This window comes from Lipophrys pholis, assembly GCF_963383615.2.
Source record: "Lipophrys pholis genome assembly, chromosome: 1".
NCBI classification, from domain to species: Eukaryota; Metazoa; Chordata; class Actinopteri; order Blenniiformes; family Blenniidae; genus Lipophrys; species Lipophrys pholis.
Genome location: NC_137635.1, coordinates 52,584,941 through 52,604,612, shown reverse-complemented (window position 1 = coordinate 52,604,612; position 19,672 = coordinate 52,584,941). Strand labels below are relative to the sequence as shown.

At 40.1% G+C, this 19,672-nt stretch overlaps 1 protein-coding gene across 1 annotated transcript in view; it reads right to left on the bottom strand.

Annotated features, from left to right (window-relative positions):
* The window catches only part of LOC308114970 (A-type potassium channel modulatory protein DPP6-like), a gene marked incomplete at both ends in the record, with an annotated part of 89,289 nt that overhangs the window by 24,906 nt on the left and 44,711 nt on the right, over nucleotides 1–19,672 (bottom strand). Inside the window, 3 exons of the mRNA XM_080472245.1 lie at nucleotides 407–501; nucleotides 4,931–5,029; nucleotides 7,876–7,990. Coding sequence (XP_080328371.1) covers nucleotides 407–501; nucleotides 4,931–5,029; nucleotides 7,876–7,990 — 309 coding nt within the window. The remainder of the gene's footprint in view (nucleotides 1–406; nucleotides 502–4,930; nucleotides 5,030–7,875; nucleotides 7,991–19,672) is intronic.

Genomic DNA, 19,672 nt, shown 5'->3' with positions numbered 1-19,672 from the left:
TGAATCATTACTTTTGAGCACTTCATATTTGATGTGTGAAATTTTGGGGAAACGTTCCACATTATCAAACGCATTTAACCTCCAAAATTCATGCCCCACAGTCATGTATTTTAGAAGTTATGGCTTGAAATAAAAATGGATAGAAACAAGCATATCTAATTCTGCACATGGTTTTCAAAGTGTGAAGCCAAACTCTGAAGAACAAACTCTCGACAGCAGACAAAAAGGAGGAATGTTCATCATGAAAGCACCTTGGAAGTTGTTCACTTCTACTTTAGATTGTAGAAAGTGTCAAAATAGCATAGCCCTAATTCAGAAACAGTGAAGTAATAGATACTTGATTTAGAAACAAGACTCAAATCTGTTGATCTGAAAGTATTCCTCTTAAAAAAAAGAAAAAACTCACAAACAGCTGGTTGGGCACAATGATCCTTTGCTCCTTTGTGTCCACATTAAGCCTGATGACGTCTCCGTCCCTGCTACGATAAAGCAGCTCATTGTCTGCAAATCACACACACAAAAACAAAAAACAAAACAGAGTTATAACCAGACACCAAAAACTACAAAATGTCTTACACCTATCCATACCGAGTGGGCCAAAATGACAAGGAAAGACAGTTTAAAGGAGCTTCAATATTTGCAGCATACTGTTATCTGTGTACAATCCTTGGTGATTTTACAACATGAAAACAGCACCCACGAGTGGCCAAACATGAAAAGTACATAATTGTCAGCATTTCTGCGTAAACAGACATTGTTTAGAAAACGTTGCCGTTTAAATGTGAAACTTTTCTTAAAGAAAATTAAAAATGATGCTTTTCTACTTGAAACGGGTCCTAATTGCCCAGCAAAGGACAGCTGACCTGTCCAGGGAGTCTCCTGCCTTCGCACATTGTTCGCTGGGATCGGTTCATAACAATTCTAAACTGGGTCAGAAAAATGCTTATCTGATCCAAACTTTCCCTCATCGACATCCTAAACCTGCTGTCTTACCATGATTAAATGGAAATGCTTTATACTCAGCACGTGAGGAGAAAAGTGCCAACCTCATGCACACAGTTAAGCCAAGTCGACGCTCCGACACGTGTTTCTGCCAGTGAAAACATTTTGTGCAGCGTCAGTTTGATGCCAACTTTTCATCGACTGGAGAAAACAAACAAAGAGTTGTTACTGTTGGTGCAGACTCAGTCCAGGAAAGAAATTGTCCATTTATGCCAAATCAATTTCATCATCAGATCTGAGCTGTGAGTCATAATAAAGTGGGGACGATTATCCAGTTGGTGGTTTTGTTTGTGATACAGTCAGAAACACAATCATAAGTAAAAGCAGCTTGAGGCAGTGACAGCTTTGCTTTTTTATTGTCATAGACAGCAAAACTGAAAATAACATGGTGTATTACAAGTTAAACGTTATACGATTCAGAAATGTAGCTTTTTGCAATAAACATGCTGTGTGTTGCTTTATGAAAATGAAAAAAAACAAAAACTAAAAAAGAACTGATTAGATATGTCTCATTGACCACAAAGTCTCCAAAACATCTACATTCTGGTGTTATGCTTTAATCTAGTGAGTCCAGTTTTATCCAATCCTTGTGTTTCGGGTATGGTGTGATGTGATCAAAACGGGAACTAAATAATAAGGGGCAAGTCATTATTCACAATTAAATTGGAGTGAAATCTCTCACATGCTTTCACATCACATCCGTTAGCCAGTTACTTCTGCTGCATCGGTACGATCGGTATGTCTGTAACCGACAGGTACTTTCTCAGGTGAACTGCGAACTTATCTTCTTCCAGGTTCTATGTGTTGGATATCTGCTCTCAGATGTTCTGTAGCCCCGCCCTCCGTGTTTCACCCCGATTACCCCTGCATGTTGTCCCACTTGTGCCTCATTGACTCCCTGTGAGCGCATTTGTCTTTTCAGCTTCCAGTTCATCTTAGGCCCCATTTACACAAGAACATTTCAAGTGAAAACGCATTGCTTTTGTGTTTTCGTGTCAGAAAATGGCAGAAACGCTGAGAATGATGCAGCATGGCAAACCATGAGCTGGTGCTGTTGGTTGTTTTTGTAATGAAACCACACGCAGAGAAAAATAGGCTATAAACATCAACAATGAGAATACAAGGACAGTCATATGTACAGACGAGTCCCAGGAGAATATGGACTGGGAGTCATGACACTATGGAGACCACCATGATTGTTATTGTCCATCTTCTCACGTATGTGCAGAAGAACTAATTACGATGATAGTGGTGCACGTGTGCAGTAGCATCATCCCAGAAGAGTTGGGTTTTCTCCCGTTCACACGGACACGGAGTCGGAGTGGTTCAGAAAAGTTCCTCCTTGGAAGCCAATTTCAAAATGTTGATTTTCCCTTATTTTCTGGGCACTCAAAATTTCTACAATAGTTTTCTGTTTCAGTTTCACCTGCGATTGCTGTCGCTTTTGCCACAATACTAATCCAGTGACTCCAAAAACTGCATTTATAATATGATTAACATGGTGTCAGTCAGTCAGTTCGCTAGCTGTAGCTGGAAAGAGTCAGTCAACAAGTTAATAGAGACAACGAATCACGAGACGCCAAAATGACTCATGAGTTCTGAGTCTTTTGCTCAGGACGTACACGCCAGTGGTCTGGACTCTGACCAAATGATCCTGTTCATGTGTCCATGTGTAAATGTTTACATGTGAATATTCATGTGTATGTGTAAACCTTTAGGTGTTTAAGTATAAGTTTGCATTGATTCTTCCTGTATTCATCAACGTATTGTGAAGCATTTTGAGCAGTCCGAAAGGTGCAGCTAAGTTGAATTTATTGATTCATCGATAGTGACTGTGGGAGACTTGTGTTGTATTGACTGTTATTTATCCAACATACAGCAGGAGCTCTTTGTTCTGCAGATCTGTGGGAAGGTTGAATCTCTCGCCTTTGGACCAGAGGCCGCGTGAGAAACCACAGAGGTGAGTCCAAAGACTAGTGAGGCAAGCGGTGATCAAAGAGCAGCGGGGATCAATTACACACCGCTGTGAATGAAGAGCGCGAAATATTGATGAGGACTACTGGAGTGTGCACTCGTCCCTGTTGGGATTCTTATCAGGAGGTCATTAGCGCCAAACGGGAGGTGATTGCATTCACAGTGCTGACAGGATGCAATGTCACACGATGGATTGCTGGAGTTTCGTCAGGTGTCGAGGATGTTTTCATCACCGCAGTGAAGGGCACGGAACGTAAGAACTTAGCTAATTATATGGTAATAAGCCCGATAATTCAGGTAATCAGGGGGACACAGAACAAAAGGACAGATGTGAGGTCACGACGCGCCTGTATGCGAACACCCGAAATAACAGATGCAGTCAAATGTATACGCCGTGAGTGTGAACAGCTTTGTTGAGCAAGCTGTCTGCACACCTGTGAGCTTCGGTGTTGTGCTGATTTATGTCCACCTGCTGAGGATTGCATCCCCCTCTAGTGGGAAATACTTAAACAATGTATAGGAGGAAAAGCAACAACATGATTTCACAGTTGAACGCCGTGCTGTTGTTCAGCTGTCTGACAGCAGGGGGCACTGTGTTCTCTCATGCTGCAGCTTCCTCCACTTCTTCCTCTTTACCTGTGCCCTTATTCATGAAGCTTCTCAGAGTCTCTCAGAGCCTCTCAGAGCTCCGAACTTAGCCTAAAAATTCCGAGCAAGGAATCTTAGCTTAAAAGTGATTCAGGAAGTTTCTAAGAGCAACTCTGATCAAGGAGGTGACAGAAACTTTTATCTTAGTGATGAGGTGTGGTCGACCCCGTTGCTGTATATGATGCAGTCTGATAAAAGCTGTGAGAGAAAGGAAGACAGAACAAAAGCCCTCTGTGCTCCTAGTAATGAATAGAGAGTAAAGTTAACCCATCAAAATATCTTCGGCTTATTAAAAATGTGCGATCATGAAAATAATTTTATGTCATGATGATGAAACTCAGAAAAATATAATAAATTTGCACACAGCTTAAAAATGATTGAACTTGAGGCAGAGTCCAACCATGAAGCGGTACAAACAAATGGTTTTCGACAGAAACAGGGAAGAAAAAGGTGGAAGACTAGGTGTTTTTTAATTTTTTCAGTCTGTATATTTAGCTGTTCATTTACTTGCTGGCTGCTTTATTTGCTTTGTTTTGTGGTTATCTAAGTTGATGAAAGTTCATGATTATGTGAATTGTTGAAAAGGAAAAATCCCAGGAGGCAAACATACCGACTGGAGAGAGGAGCGGATTGAATAAGCTTATGATTCTCCCTTCTTCTTTTCAAGCATGTTCAATTTTCATTTTCATTGTTTGCCTTGTACTCATTACTTAGTTTGTATTAATTTAGTTTGAAATAAAACAAAATCAACAATAATAGATTGAAACAATCCAGAAACCACTCCAAAACTAGAATAAATGTGGGTCATTAATAGTATAAAACTATGCAAAACCACCAGCAGCATAAAATCTGAAGAAAAACTGACTTTTGAAGCTAAAAAAATAAAGTGAGGTGGAATATTGACAACTGAGTTCTTTCATGAAACTGTTGGCCTTGAGCTCTTACATTCAACATGTCATTACATAATTTAATTCATCAGCATTTTAAAAAAAAAAGAGTAAAAACCTTTCATGTTTGTTTATTTGCAATGAAAATCCGAAGAGATGTTCGATTTTTTTTTGTTCATGCATCAAAGGTGAAGAAAGAAATAGGACACATAAAAAAGGTTTTTCAGTGTTTTATATGTGTGGGTTATGTTTTTATTTAAATGAAAATGAATTTTATGTTGTGCACAGGAGAAAAACTCTTCATGCCGCTGGTATATTCTGAGTCATGGGCGTCAGTGACGCCTGTCGTAATGCGTCTGGAAATGTTTTGATGTGAAAGTCGGATTGGAAATGTCAGAGTCAAACATTTGTTCACTCACCGCTGAGCCATTTAGCATCTGGGTCGTGGATGTGAAGGTCCGGTCCAAAGACATCTTCGATGGTTACTTTCTTCTTCAGGGCGAGGCTGTCGTCTTCACCTGTCGGGATGAAGAAACACACATACATTAAAACATGTCACATATATATATACAGAGAGAGAGAGATCACCTATCGTCACAAGATTTTTAAAGGGAAACATGGGGAAGCAAAGCAGCTTTAGGTGTTTATACTCAAGATTTTTAACATTAATGTTTGACTCTGTAGGAAAGAGTAAATGTGACGTGGGGCAGGTAAGAAGCAGTCTGAATACAATTTGAAACAAACACTAAAAGCAATGAGAAACCCGATACAATTGAAATTAAACTGTCAGAAATCAGGTTAAAGAGGCTTGAAAAAAATCAGTCGGTTGATCAGTCTAAAATCCAAAAAAGAAGAAAACCAGTCAAAAAGACATTGGAATTCATGTGGAACCCCCCTAACAGGTAAAGATCAATACGAAACCATCTAAACATGTCTGAAACTAACTTACTAATTAGAACTCAGTCTAAATCCAAGGAAAAAATAAATAAAAATGAGGGAGAACAAACTAGTCAACCTGACTGGACTCGGTCCAAAACCAGGCAGGAACAGTTTAAAAACCACCAGTCTCCACTGGAAATGAGGGCAAACGGGTTCAAAAACTGATCAGAAGCAAGTCTGAAAACTCACGAAAGTGAAAACAAAACCAGTCCCAGAAAACTGGTAAGGAACAAGGCCAAACAAACCAAGGCTAAAAACTCAACAAAAACTAGGCAAATCCTCCCAAAAATGGATAAGCAAGGCCAAATCAGAAATCCAAAAATGAAACAAGGCTAAAGCAGTCCAAAAAAAGTAAACAAAGGAAAAGTAGTTAAAAAAAAAAAAAAAAAAAAAAAAAACTAAAGAAAGAAAGAAACACAAGAAACACACTAAAATGTATTTTTCTCGTTTCCTAGTTTCTTTTATTTCAGTGTTTTAAATATATGCAGGAAAATCTTTGGTCTTCTCCATCAATGTGCTTCTCCGAGGTTTTCACCACGTCGCTATCAGAAGCGCATTTCCTAAATCTCTGGGTTTTTCTTCCTTAATCCAATCCAATCTTCTAACTACGTCTCCTCCGTGGAGGTTGGGCGACCGAGAGGAAAGCTGAAAGAAGGGTTTGGCTGCTGGTGTGTCTCTCCTGGTCTGAGAGCACAGCTTCACATGTTCCTGCTGCATGTTTCAGCGGCGGGTCGCCGATTTCTTCAAGAAGCAAAACTTCAAATGAGACGTGCAGCTGACGGGTGAACTGCAGGTGGAGCGACGGCGGGGAAGGGGTTGGGGGTGGGGGGGGCGCTGCGGTAAGTTTGGACGTGAGAAAGTGAAAGCTCTGTTTATGTTTCAACCTTGTAGCTGTCTCCTACCACGCACCTTTCGCTTCGGAAAGTGAATTCCTGGGTTTTCACACAGATTGACAGCCTGGCTTTACTGTAGAAAACAGCGTGCTGACAGACTCACTGACAGGCTTCACATTGTGAGCGCGTGCCGAGATCTGAGTGTGTAAATAGCGTGTCAGACATTGTTCAGCGTTTATCGACTTGGAAAAAAAATCTGAGGAATTCTGGCAAGACGCTGCAGAGCAACGGAGACGAGCTCATTTCCAACGCCGGGCGAAGGGGAGCGCCAGCGCTGTGCCAATCTGACAAATGACTGGAGCTATTACTGCATAATCATCTCCATTACACAGGCCTGAATGGCATTACACATTAAAAGGCCCATTACCCGGTGAGACGATGACCCCGCCTCTGTGTAAAACCGGTATACAATCACACACCGGAGAAGCCCTGTCATCTGTAAAACCCTGCCCCCGCTGAAAGAGGGTTATCAAATTAAAATAGCTGCCAGCGCGGCGGGATGAGGCCCAGTCCGGCTGCCAGGAGGAGAATTAATATGGTTTCAAGTGAAGTGTCCCTGCAAGACTACAGACTTCAGAGCCCATCCTGTGAGGGGGAGACACCGGGAATGTTTTTCTTATAAATAAAAGAAAAAAGAGTCACAACAAGCCTGAAAACTACCAAATAAACAGTCCAAAACAGAAACCATGTGGGCAACAGGTCAGACACAAAACATTTCAGTTACCTGAGAATAACAATAATGATAATAATAATAATAACAATGATAATGATAGTAATAATAATCTTAGAACCTTAAAGTCTAGTCTGAATCCCAAAAATGTCCGATCACGACCACAACCTAAAAAATAGACGACTGACATCCTCCATGAGATCTGTGGCTGTCAGAAAAAAATAAAAATAAATTGCATCTTGTAAAGTCAACACAATCGGGTTTGCTAAATTAATTTTCTTCATGTCTGACACTAAACTCGTCCTGCATGTTGTTCCTTTCCCACATTTTGGTCTTGTATCTCAGTAACAAGGTTTTCTCAGGTTTTTTTTTCCCCTCCAGTTTTTTTTCACAATAATCAGCTGAGGTGTCTGTGCAGCGTTGGCAGAGGTGTGTGGTCTCTGAGCTTCATCCCACTAAAATAATTTCTCAAGTTACAGCTCAGGCTTCGCGTCCTGACGCAAACTGAACAGATCTGGACAACGGTTGTCTCTACCAAGAGGAAATCATGATCTATATCTCATTTATTTGAACGTCATACGAGTTATATTCTGAAACCTCAGAACCAGAAAAGAAAATGTCAATTCTAAATCTTTGGGGACAGAAGAGATTTTTATGAATGAGCAGTGATTTTTAAGACGCTAAGCTGCTTTTTGACGCAGAATTAAACATTTTTTCATACAAACAAAATCCTCCGTTAAGAGGATTAAGCCCCCTTAAAGTACACAGTCTGATTGGTGTGTGTGTGTGTGTGTGTGTGTGTGTGTGTGTGTGTGTGTGTGTGTGTGTGTGTGTGTGTGTGTGGTGTGCGTTGCGTACGTACGGGGGGTCAGCAGGATGACGGAGGTGACGATCAGGGAGCAGATGATGAGGATGACCAGCAGAGCGATAGCTATTCCCTTCCAGTTCCTCTGAGGAGGAGCGCTGCCCACCAGGTCCTGAAAGAACACAAACATCCCATCAGCATCATGTTGAAGACAAAGGAACTAAAAAATAAATGAAAAATAAATATAAAAATCCTTTATAGAAGCCACAGAATGTGACGATATCGAGTCAGAAACAGTCTGTCAAAGTAACTTAAACACACACAAAAATATTAGTTAACGTTATATCAGCGATTACTCAGAAGGATAACAAATTATTTCATTAAAAAAAAATTTAAAAATCTAAATTGAAGAAGCTGAACAAGTATCTGAAAAACACTAAATGTTCTGGGGGGATTAGAAAAACAAAAGATTTTTTTTTTAATGCCAGTACAATTAAAACATTTTAAATATCAGCAGACAAGACAAACTTTTATAAGTAACTTGTAAATGAAAACTTTTTCTCTGAGCAGGATAAATAATAATAAAAAACCAAAAATGAATATCTGCTAAAGCATTGGACAACTGGGAAATAAAATCGTCATCTGGGAACTGTGAATTCAATCAAAAACTTGTTCAAATGGTTTCACCATTAGTGAAAAAAGGTATTAAGAAAATAAAACACATGTCAAAACAGCCAATGATTAAAAAGCAATTTCACTTTGTGTATCTCTGACACCTCATTATCCAACACACAGACACACACAAAGGGATTCTAATCTAAAGTAACCATGAATGCTGAAGGCTTCAAAATGCCTCAGGCTTTGTGACTATTGTTAGAATTTGATGAATTATGTTAAAAACTGTAAAAACATTTGGACATTTGAAATATAATTTGACCATGTCACACAAAAACATTCCGAAAATGTGCATTCATCAGTTATTTTTATACCATTTTACTGGGATTAAATACCAGTACTGCCCACTGTGTACATAAAACTATATGTACCTTCGTTTGAACTTTTCAGAGATTCCAAAAAGTTTCACTGATGAGCATGCGTGCCTCTTTTACCTGTTACGAGTATGTAAAACTGTTTATGTATGTGTTCATAAAAAGAAATATGAGCCCTGTAAAAAAAAAAAACATTTTTTTTGTTTTTTAAATTAAGGTAATTTTATATTTGCAGTACTTTTGATTGTCTTCAAACGATGACCTTCAGAGGATGACTTGCATTTTGAACCCGAGGTACAGTTAGTCGCAGCATGCTGTCAGACGGCCGGCCGTCCGGCCGCGGTGCGACCCTCAGACCGAAGCGTGTGCTCTCTCCAACCCTGCGTCACGCAGCGGCTCCCTGCAGCTCCGCCTGCTGGCTGGAGTTGGATCGACGGCAGCCACGCGTGCACATGGCAGGCCAAATAATGAGCCACTCTCCTCCTCACAGCAGATGGAGGACGGCTAATCAGCACAGTTTGAAGAGTATGCAAAAAATCCGCAGGACGCACAGAAGATGAGTGTGGGAATGAGGCAGCGTTCGGGTGGCCGCTGAAGACCGGCTCACACTCACAAACCACCCATCTTATGCCGCTCTGATGGATAAGCTGTGTTAGTGGGCTCGCCGTGTGATTTCTGTTGAAAGCACACACCGTCAGCCTCCTCTTGACACATCGTGTCCATTACAAAGCAACAGGAGCAGACAGTTCTCAGAAATAACTGCAGCTGAGGGTTAGCCTCTTGAACTCAATGCTGCCTTTCACTCCCTCCGTTTGGAGGCCCGGGCCGCCACCGGGGCACTTCTCAGCTACGCCTCATGTATTTTTATTTTCAGGAGTGATTACACAAAGCTCAGAATCCATCATTCAGCACCGCAGCACTTCAGTGAGACGGGCTCACAACCTTTTTCTTTTTTAAATAGTCTGTCCTTTTTACACCTTGTAAAACAAACTCAAGCACCCTTGTGGACACAGACATGTACTTTACTTCACACGGATTAACTATATAGATATATAGCAGACATCCAAGCCTTGCATATGTAGTTTAATAACTTAAATAGGTACTTGTAAAAGTTAATCAATAATATTGGTTTAGTAATAGTCGCAAAGTTTCATTCTTGTGTGTGCTGACATACATAAGCCAGCATCCTACAGCAAAGAAAGATATCGGCAAGCCCAACCCGGTGTAGACAAACATAGACCAGCATCAGATTTCCATAAACTAGCACACACCAACAATAACCAGCATTGTACCAGCAAGGAAAGATATAAACAAGCATAACCTGGTATAGTACAACATAGACCACCGAACCAATATAGACCATCAAAAATCAACACAGACCAACATATACCTGGTCATGGTCATGCTGGTCACGGTTGGTGAAACTCATGACATCAGTGATTCTATCGCCTTCTGTTTTTAAAGCTGAGTGTTGTTTTGTGAACAATTCCAAACTGGAAAATGGGATTTTTCCCCCAACAGGTAACTTTATGAGTTTTCAGTTGCATGATAAGTAGGGTACTATACTATTGGTACTCGGTATCAGCATGTAGCTAAAAGGTTACCACTCGTACTTGTTCTCGCTCTTTGAAAAAGTGGTATCGGTGCATCCCTAACGCACGCACGCGCGCACACACACACTAATCACAGGGAGGTAAGACAGCGAGTAGCTCCAGCCACCCGTATCAGTCCAGCTGTTGATAACCTTGTTACCAATTAGACATGGCGAGTGTGCGAGTGTGTGTGTGTGTGTGTGTGTGTGTGTGTGTGTGTGTGTGTGTGTGTGTGTGTGTGTGTGTGTGTGTGTGTGTGTGTGTGTGTGTGTGTGTGTGTGTGTGTGTGTGTGTGTGCAGCAGTGAGGGTGGTTTGGTTAACAGAGCAAATCCTCCACCAGTTAATGAGGGGAGCATGAACGCGTGAGGCTGAAAGAGACAGTCGAGCAGGGACAGCGCTATTTATATCTTTAAAGACTTGTGCAAGTAACTTTCCATTAAATGTTTAAAATGATCCTGTGTGAGTGTATGTGTGTTTACTCTGCTGCTGTCTGCGCACACTTTGTCTCACGGCAGAGTGAATCAATACCTGGGGCAGCGAGCACAAAAACAGCAGGCGCATCAATAAGTTGATTTATTGCTGCAGAGGTAAGGATTCTCACGATAAGCTGTGCGCTCTTGTTCACTGGGTTCATAAGATATTCATCTCCCTGTGTTATCAAGCGCAACGGTAAAGACACGTTGTTGCCTGTGATATCAACACCGAATTCAGACCTCTGACCGATCCTGAAATAAAGCATTCAGCGGTCTGACGGGCCTGCAGATAATAGTCTTGTTTCTGCATCTGTCTTGTTTTCCCCCTGTAGATCTGCAGCAGAAATGGCTGAAGGAAGGTGATTTAAGTTCAGGATCCAGGTCAGTGGTGGCTCTATGGCAACATAACGGAGGAGCAAAAATGTCTCCGTGTGGAATATTGGCAGACACTTTGATGCCAGCCTGGAAGGGATGTAAATAAATACTTAGTTCCAGACATTTCCCTTTCTTTCTTCCATCCACCAGCACGCTCTCTATAGCGAAAGCATCAGAGGCATGAGGTGAAATCCTTTCAGACAGCCTACTTTTTCAATCTTAAATACATCTCCCACGGGCCCTGTGGGCTAATTCAGGCTGTGGAAATGTAGGATGGGTACCACTTGTCAGGCACCAGCAGCTCCGTCCTGCTCGCCACTCCTGTAAACGGACACCAGGTTATTCAATTACTGGCCGAAGAGCCGATCAATAGATGATCAAACTGCGCCGTATGTCTTTTCACGGTCCGGTCCTCCGTCATTTGGCTCCGGCTTGACTCCGTCCCGCCGTTAATCTCCCCGGTCGATGTGGTTGAACATGTAGCGCCGACTGGACAAAGACGTGATCGACGTTATCGCACCTCCGCGACGCGATAAGTGGTGTCACTGTCAACTGCTTCAAATGTTCTCTCAATTAACTCAAGCTGGTGTATCTCAGTGAAGCCAGGCAGCAGCACTGTAAATAAAACCTAATCCCAAAATGGGTAAATGCATCAGCGTTAATACTACTTCCTTAGTACTTAGATGTGGGACATAAGACACCATGAAAATCTATAACTATACTATAAATGTCTTTTTTCCAAAAAATTTACACAAAATACATTAAATTATAGTAATGTCATGATTCATTTGTTATTTACTACTCAGAAATATACATTTTGCTGTATAGATGTCTTCATTTTAAGAACAAAAGTTTCATTAACATCTATATTTCAATTGTTTCCCTTAAAAACAATGAAATACATATTTTTACAAAAAATCAAGTACTTATTCACTTACTTATGAAAGTCTTCGGTTATATAACTCTGTAAGTATAAATATATAAAAATAATGTGCCCCCATTCCAATGAAAACTAATTAAGAACATTAAAGGCATTCAAAATGTTTCAATGATTTGTCTATCAATTGCTCGAGTGAAAATTATGTGTCAATTCGATCCATTTAAAAGTCATTAGTTAAATGACTCCATACCCACAGAGATGTGTTCTTTTGAGTAATCCTAAGCTTTAAAAATAAATGACGGCAATATAACCAATTGCAATTGCACATTTTTTCATTTTATTCATTTAAAAATTGGCTTAATTATCAGATAGATAAATCAGTATAAATAAAAATGTCAACCAGTCCCATGAAATACATTAAAAATATATTAATTTCACATTTCTTGCTAATGAGAAATTATGTATCAAATATTATATTATTTAAACTGTTGGATGAACAGATGCATTGTGTCTTCATACATTGTGATTCACTTTAACTTTTCCCAAACAAAGAATATAAAATCCATGAAATAAAAGTTATTCTATAACGATTTATTGATTGATAATAGAAATGTCAGAATTATTTCCCTTAATAAATAACTTAGATACATATGCATAAAATGTACTAGATATGTATCTGTATACATTTGTAACTGTGAATGGAAAAAGTGTAAATATGCATATGTTGTTATAATTAACTATTAAAACGTAAAATATTACCCACAAGACAACCATAAAAACAATACTCTAATACAGGCGTGTCAAACTCAGTTCATTTAGCCACATGCATCCCAATTTCCTTTGAGTGGGCTGGACCAGTGCAATTGTGACATAATGTCCTTTAACCAAATAATACTGCAATGTCGACATGAAGCCAAACTTAATGATGCAAAATATTGTGTAATGTAAAAACCAAAACATGAGGTTTCAGTGTTCGCTGTGTATGCTATCCTTTTGTTAAAATTTAAATGCTTTCTTTGTAATTTGTACAATTTGCTTGGTGGGTTTGCTGGCCAGTTTCACCCTCGGGCCTTATGTTTGACACCACTGCTCTAATATGACCAATTTTAGTGTTGCATTGATTCTTTTGGGGTTTACTAAAAAGATGCATTATTGGAATAAAATCTAACCATGAACAGAAAAAGATCCCAACTAAAGACGATTTAAAAAATGAATTGACGATTATAGTTGAGTCGGGATGTTAATGTGCGGTCTGCATGTTCTCCCTGTGTACGCGTGTCCAAAAACAGGCCATTGAGGTCAACTGATGAGCGTGTGAATGTGTGTGGCGTGAGCTCGGACCTGCTGCAGAAGTTGGATGCTGGATATTTCCTCTGCTTCATGATGACTTTGTCCCGCCTACATTCCACTGTTATTAAAGTGTCTCAGCTCTGACTGCTTTATCTCTGCAAAGTGCTTCATGAGCAGCGTTGCTCCCACCTACTCAACGCTGCGCTCCAACTGCGGAGCTCCAAATGCATCAAAATCCAGCCAACCTCCAAAGAGGAATAACAGAGTCGAACTTCACATTGTCTCCGTGATTTCCCTCATGTTTGGTGCATTTAAGCAAATAAATAAGAGTTGAGCTGTAAACTTGAGTCTCTGCAGAACTCTTTAACAAGTCAGAAAATGCGTTAGTGTTTCTGTGCGTGAGGAGAAATCTCCATCTTTGGCAGCATTTCAGAGGCAGTGGGATGCTTATTGTACAATCAAAGCTTAAATCAACAAATCTATTCCTGAGATCAGTGCTGATAAGAATGAAAAATTAAATATTACTTCTATATTCTAAAATATTAGTTACCAGTGACTAGAGAAAGGTTTCAACTGTTAATAAATGTAAAAAGAAAGCATCTACTGGCAAACTAAATGAAAATAGCTAAAATTGTGCCACTGTGTAAAATGTGGTTATAGAATCACTCCACAAGCTATAGGCTTTTTGCTTTACTACCACATTTCTAAAAAATAAAAATAAAAAAACAGACAAAAACAAAACAAATTCTGTAATAGACAAATTAAAGTAAAAAATCACCACATATGAATCAAACTACAACGGTATGGGATCAGGGGAATCATTTATATACTGGCTGAAAAATAATTTTAAAGACAGGGGACAGTTTGTGAGGCTGGGAAGCTTCACTCCTTCATGCTTGGTCATGTGGCATCCCCCAGGGCTCAGTACTGGGTCCCAAACACTGACACATCCCCAAATTCTCAATTCACAATTTACTCTACATTCTCAACTGTTCACTAATATCGCCATATTCAAATTACTGGGCCGAGATTTCAGGCAATACAGTGCAATAGACATACACTGTCTACACAGCTAAAAAGGCTCATACAGATTATTCACAATGGTTACAGAGATCACACAAAGTCACCATTCTTAAAAGTTCAAATTCTCTACTCTTAAAGACTTCACTATTCTTAAAGTCAAAAAGTTCAAATTCTCTATTCTTAAAGTCACAAACATTAAAATGTACTATTCCTAAAGTCAAAAATATCAAAATTCACTGATCTGGTTCATTTTCTTACTCCCAGGGAACATTCACAAACTTTATTCTTTTTTGCATTCTGTTTATTTACTTGTCTACTGCTTTATTTGCAATAAGAAATAATAAGAAATCACAAGATGCAAACAGGCTGACTGGAGAGGGATTTAATAAGTTTATGTTTTCTCCTCATTTTAGAGCTTTTTAAGCTTCATTGTATTCATTGTTTGTTTTTAATTTATATTTCTTTATGTACATTCAATCATGGTTCCAGACTTTTTTCTTTGGGGCATCACCAAGTTGTTCTTGGGAAGAGACCAAATGAACAAAAGATTTGTAGATTGATTTAAATTGTAGAGACTTTTCGTTAAAATTAATTTCAAGTGGATTTACTCGCTCAAAAAAAAAAAAAAAACACAAACATATAATTACAAGTACTTGTAATTTTTACCTCTTGACAATCAGATACATTTTATATTTTTACAGTATCATCATAAAGGACAATAAAAAAAACAAATGCGCTCATATACTGCGGTGTGTTTGTTTGCCTTTGAAGAACTATTAAGAAGTCAAACAGTAGATTCTCCTTTTGCATTATTTTGGACCCGGTGAGAGATCCCGGGCTGACTCCTCCTGCACAGTGTGTGAAGAGCAGCATCCATCACAGCTCATAACAATAAAAACTGCATCAATAAAAGAGGACTGTAGCCATTTCCACCTGCTCTGCACACAGTAAACAACCTCTGTGTGTTTTTTGAAAGCAGGAAGCAACAATTCTTCCACTCTATTTGTCACTAGTTTCTTTTTATTCCTATACAAAAGGTGGGGGGGGGGGGGGGGGGCTTCACCAATTAAACCTTTAAGTTCAAGCTTCCTTCACCTCCCCCACCGCCTCCTCCTCCTCCTCCACAACCACTCTCTCTTTCTTTCTAATCCTCTTTTCCTCCCACTTTCCCTTTGTCTAACCATCCCTTTGTCTCCCCGCTCACTGCTGAAGTGTGAAATGGATCTTTTCTGATCTCTGAGCACCTGGTTTCCAAGGGAACCAAGAGAGTTATTTCAGTTAGATTTGCAGGGAAGATGGTGCAACCTGGCATACAGTATAGAGTGGACTCGTATTAATGCTGCTGCGTTTCCAGTTTCGAGGGGATGGAGACGGTAACTTTGAGAAAACGAGATAAGGGGGAGTCGTGGACATCTGAAACGAACAGTCTGACAGATACTGGACACTTGACACATGATCGCTCACTCTAGTGTAACACAACCGCTGTCTGAGACCAGTCAAACTCCAGCGTGAAGGCTTTGGACACGAGGCTAAACTTTTCCTCTGGAGCATCAATAAGTCATGGTCATTCATGAGTGAGATTAAGAATTCATGCCAGCTTCTGGCTCGTGGTCCATGAACAGCCGTGCGACGGCCTGCCTGTTTATCTATCCGTCCACTCAGGAAGAGTCGGATCGTAAGAATTACAGTCTGAAATGATGAAACAACCCATGGACATGTTCTCTGATTAAAAAAAAAAAAAAAAAAAGCTCTGATAAGTAACAAAAAAGCTCAGGAAACACCAGCAGGAACAAGGAGGATTCACAATGTCATTCAGGCTCATCTTATGCAGCATTTTCAAGTGAAAACAAAAACCTTCCACAGTCCGACTCCCGTTGCTCCACAACCATCCTCCCAAAGTCTGGCCTTTCAATTCTTGTCATGTTCAATATTTTTGGCAGCGCAGGTTGTCAAACAATCCAAAGGTTGGTGATTCAATCGCCCATCTTACCCTGTGTCAAAGTGCCCTCGAGCAAGGCACTGAACCTGAAATTGCTTCCAATGCAGGTGTGGAGCACCTCGAATGGCAGCCGCCATCATTAACTCGTGATCGCAACAGTTCAAACGTCAATAAGCATTTTAAGCATCACTTGTCCATAAAGGCCCAGGAGATAAGTTACCATAAAGGCGAAATTCGATCTAAAGCATCCTGGAGTTGATATTTGCTGTTTAGCTTTTTTTTTTTTTTAAATACTTGAATATTAAACCTTTTGCCTTCAGTTTGCTCTGATATTGTCAAGCTCCCGGCAGCCTTAGACTATATACAAAGACCAAAGATGGCTGGATAGATGGATGGATGGATGGATGGATGGATGGATGGATGGATGGATGGATGGATGGATGGATGGATGGATGGATGGATGGATGGATGGATGGATGGATGGATGGATGGATGGACAAACAAGCCACAAAATCAAAGCATGAAATAGTTTATCGTAAATCGTGCTAATGATGAAGTTAGTCACTGCTAATTGTCCTGGACCTTCCAAACTACCGAGGACTTGGGGAGCAAATAAGCCTGATTCCAGATTCCTGATTCCAGATCCTAAGCAACGGATTCACCGCACACACTCTCCTTTGACCAAGAACAGCAAACTCCTCAGTGCTCCACAGACGAGAGGCGCAGCCAACAACTGTAGATAATAAGTAACATGCACACAAAATTTTAAATCCAGAAGCGAAGAGGAGCCGGGGGGTTTGGTTGCTTTTGCCTGCCTAATGAGTCAGCTGAGAACAACGTGACATAAAATCTAAGCTCATTTTCAGATCGTGTGGCGTCCTGTCGAACACGAGAGGCAGGAACTGAGAGTGAAACATCATATTCATTACTACAGCGTGTTTTGGCGACAGCCTTTCATCAAAAAGGCATACTATCTCTTCATTGTCACCATTTTCTGCCACAACAGATACTCAGCAAAACCCCCATAATAAATAGCTTAATATATAACAACCACAATAACAACTGCTATTTTTGAATAGCAGGTCTTCACATATAATGTTGGATTACATCCTGGTTATATAAGCTTGCTGCTTCACTTCTCAGTGAGCTGCTTTTGGCTGAAACCTTAGAAGTCAACCAGTCCTTCACGGCTTTTCTAGATATGAATTTAAACACACTGGTAGGACAACATGCTAGTGTGGTTGTACAAGTGTCTAGAATTTCGCTTGAAGCGAATACTTGTTATTGACATTTGTTGAAATCGATACAATTGCACTTTCCTCTAAATACCCCAATATAGAAGCCAGATAAACTCCGGCAGAACATAGAAGTCGTTTGGTATTTTACTTCCTCGTTCAGAGGGCAGGAAACATTTATGCTTGAGAGTCTTGTGCACATTTGAATGGAAATTACTCCAAATGTGGCAAATATTAAACCTAGACCAAGTTTCAATGTTCCACCTTAATCTCAGTATTGATACTCATCTGGAATTTCCTTCCCGCTTGGAGGTAATGGACAGTAACTTGAGACGATTCAGACGAGAGAGACACTGAAAGTGTGGATTAGTGAAGCTTTGAACCGGAACCTGTGACCTACTTTTCCTCAATGGACCGTAGTAGCAGCTGTGACAATAGTAAACATGCTCATGGGGCAGAAGTACTACGAGTATGACCTTTGACGTATCGATGAGGTAAGTGAGAAGGACACCGGGTCGTTCTTTCACTGCAAGTCTAAAAATGTTTTAAATGATTTAGACCACAGGCTTTTACACCTTTGTATGTACTCACCTGGGATTAAATTATTCAGTGCACAAAGAGATTCTTCTTCTTCCTTTATGGAACCCGCACTTCTCCCAGTCTGACCTGCTGTATGTCAGTACATTGACTATCTTTAACCCTTTATGGGCCAAATGAACACAAACTGTATGTTCACCACATTCACACCATGTGGTGATCAGGATGAGAGAGCTGAGCTTTTTGAGGAATCAACAGAGGAGAATTTTAGCCTATTGAGAGATTTTCTTTAACTTAGATGGATTGATAACAAGCCGTGTGAAGTGGAGCAATAAAACAAAGAAAAATTCAGCTGACATCTCATTAGACTGTGAGAAAACACCTTGATTGTCAGTGTGATGGGGTCAGCTTGACAGGGAATTATTTTTTGATGCACGCTTTTATTTTTTGCTGCATGTTTTGATCTATTCATTGTGTTTTAAGTCCTGTTTTTCACTGGATTTTTTTTACAATTGGCGGAAGTGAGAGAGCGAGGAGGTTCACAGCGGATGGAGGAGGCAGACAGAATAGACCCACTGGATAGAAGATGGCTCCCCTCTGGACGTCGCTGGACTTTTCCACAAATGGACTTCATATGAAGGACCCAATATAGGTATTAATGATGTGGTTCGTGGTGTTTTGATGCTTTCATGGTGTTTTGATGCTTTTATATGAACAACTCCGTGTGCTTTTGAATTGCCCCTAGGGGCTGAATAAAGTTATTTGAATTGAATGTCTGGACTTATTTTCTCTTCTCAGATGCTTTCTCGTCTTTCTGGAGGTGCTCACTCCTTTTCCTCTCTCGTCTGCCTCTCTCCGATCTCTTTTTCCTTTTCATTGTCATTGGCTATCTCATCTTTTTTTTTTTTTATCAGACTGAGCGGTTTTGAGGACTCCTCAGCCTGAGATCTGATTGCTGCAGCCGCCGTCTCCTTTTCAACATCACACTCGTTGAAGGCATCTGCAAGGAGTTGCTTGAATGAGTAGATTTCCCCTTTTAGTAGTTTATTTTCTGCTTGCAGCTCATCTTTTCTGGCTGCAGCCCCACTCTGTCGCTCTCTCAGTGTTGTGATTTCCTCAGAGAGCTGGTTCAAATTTGGCTCAGGCCTTTGAACCATGTCTCTCTCTCTCTCTCGCTCTCTCTCTCTCTCTCTCTCTGCACTGTCCCATTGTTTTGACCAGTGTTCCTTACTGTCAGTGATGGTTTTCTCTGGGGATTCCTTCATCTGGTAATTTCCCTTGTCTTTTTTCAGTAACCCGAATTTTCACTTTCACTGGCACTTTATTACTGTTATTGGTACTTCATTGATACTTTTTACTATCACTATCATGGTGGTGATACAAGTCGGCAGCGAGTGGCTACACAGGAAATTTTATCAGAAATTTCCTCTAAATTTCATTGCTGTTATTATGTTTTTTTTTTTTTTTTTAACATCTAAAATGGTCACATTGTTTATGTTATTGGCCATTTTTACATTATT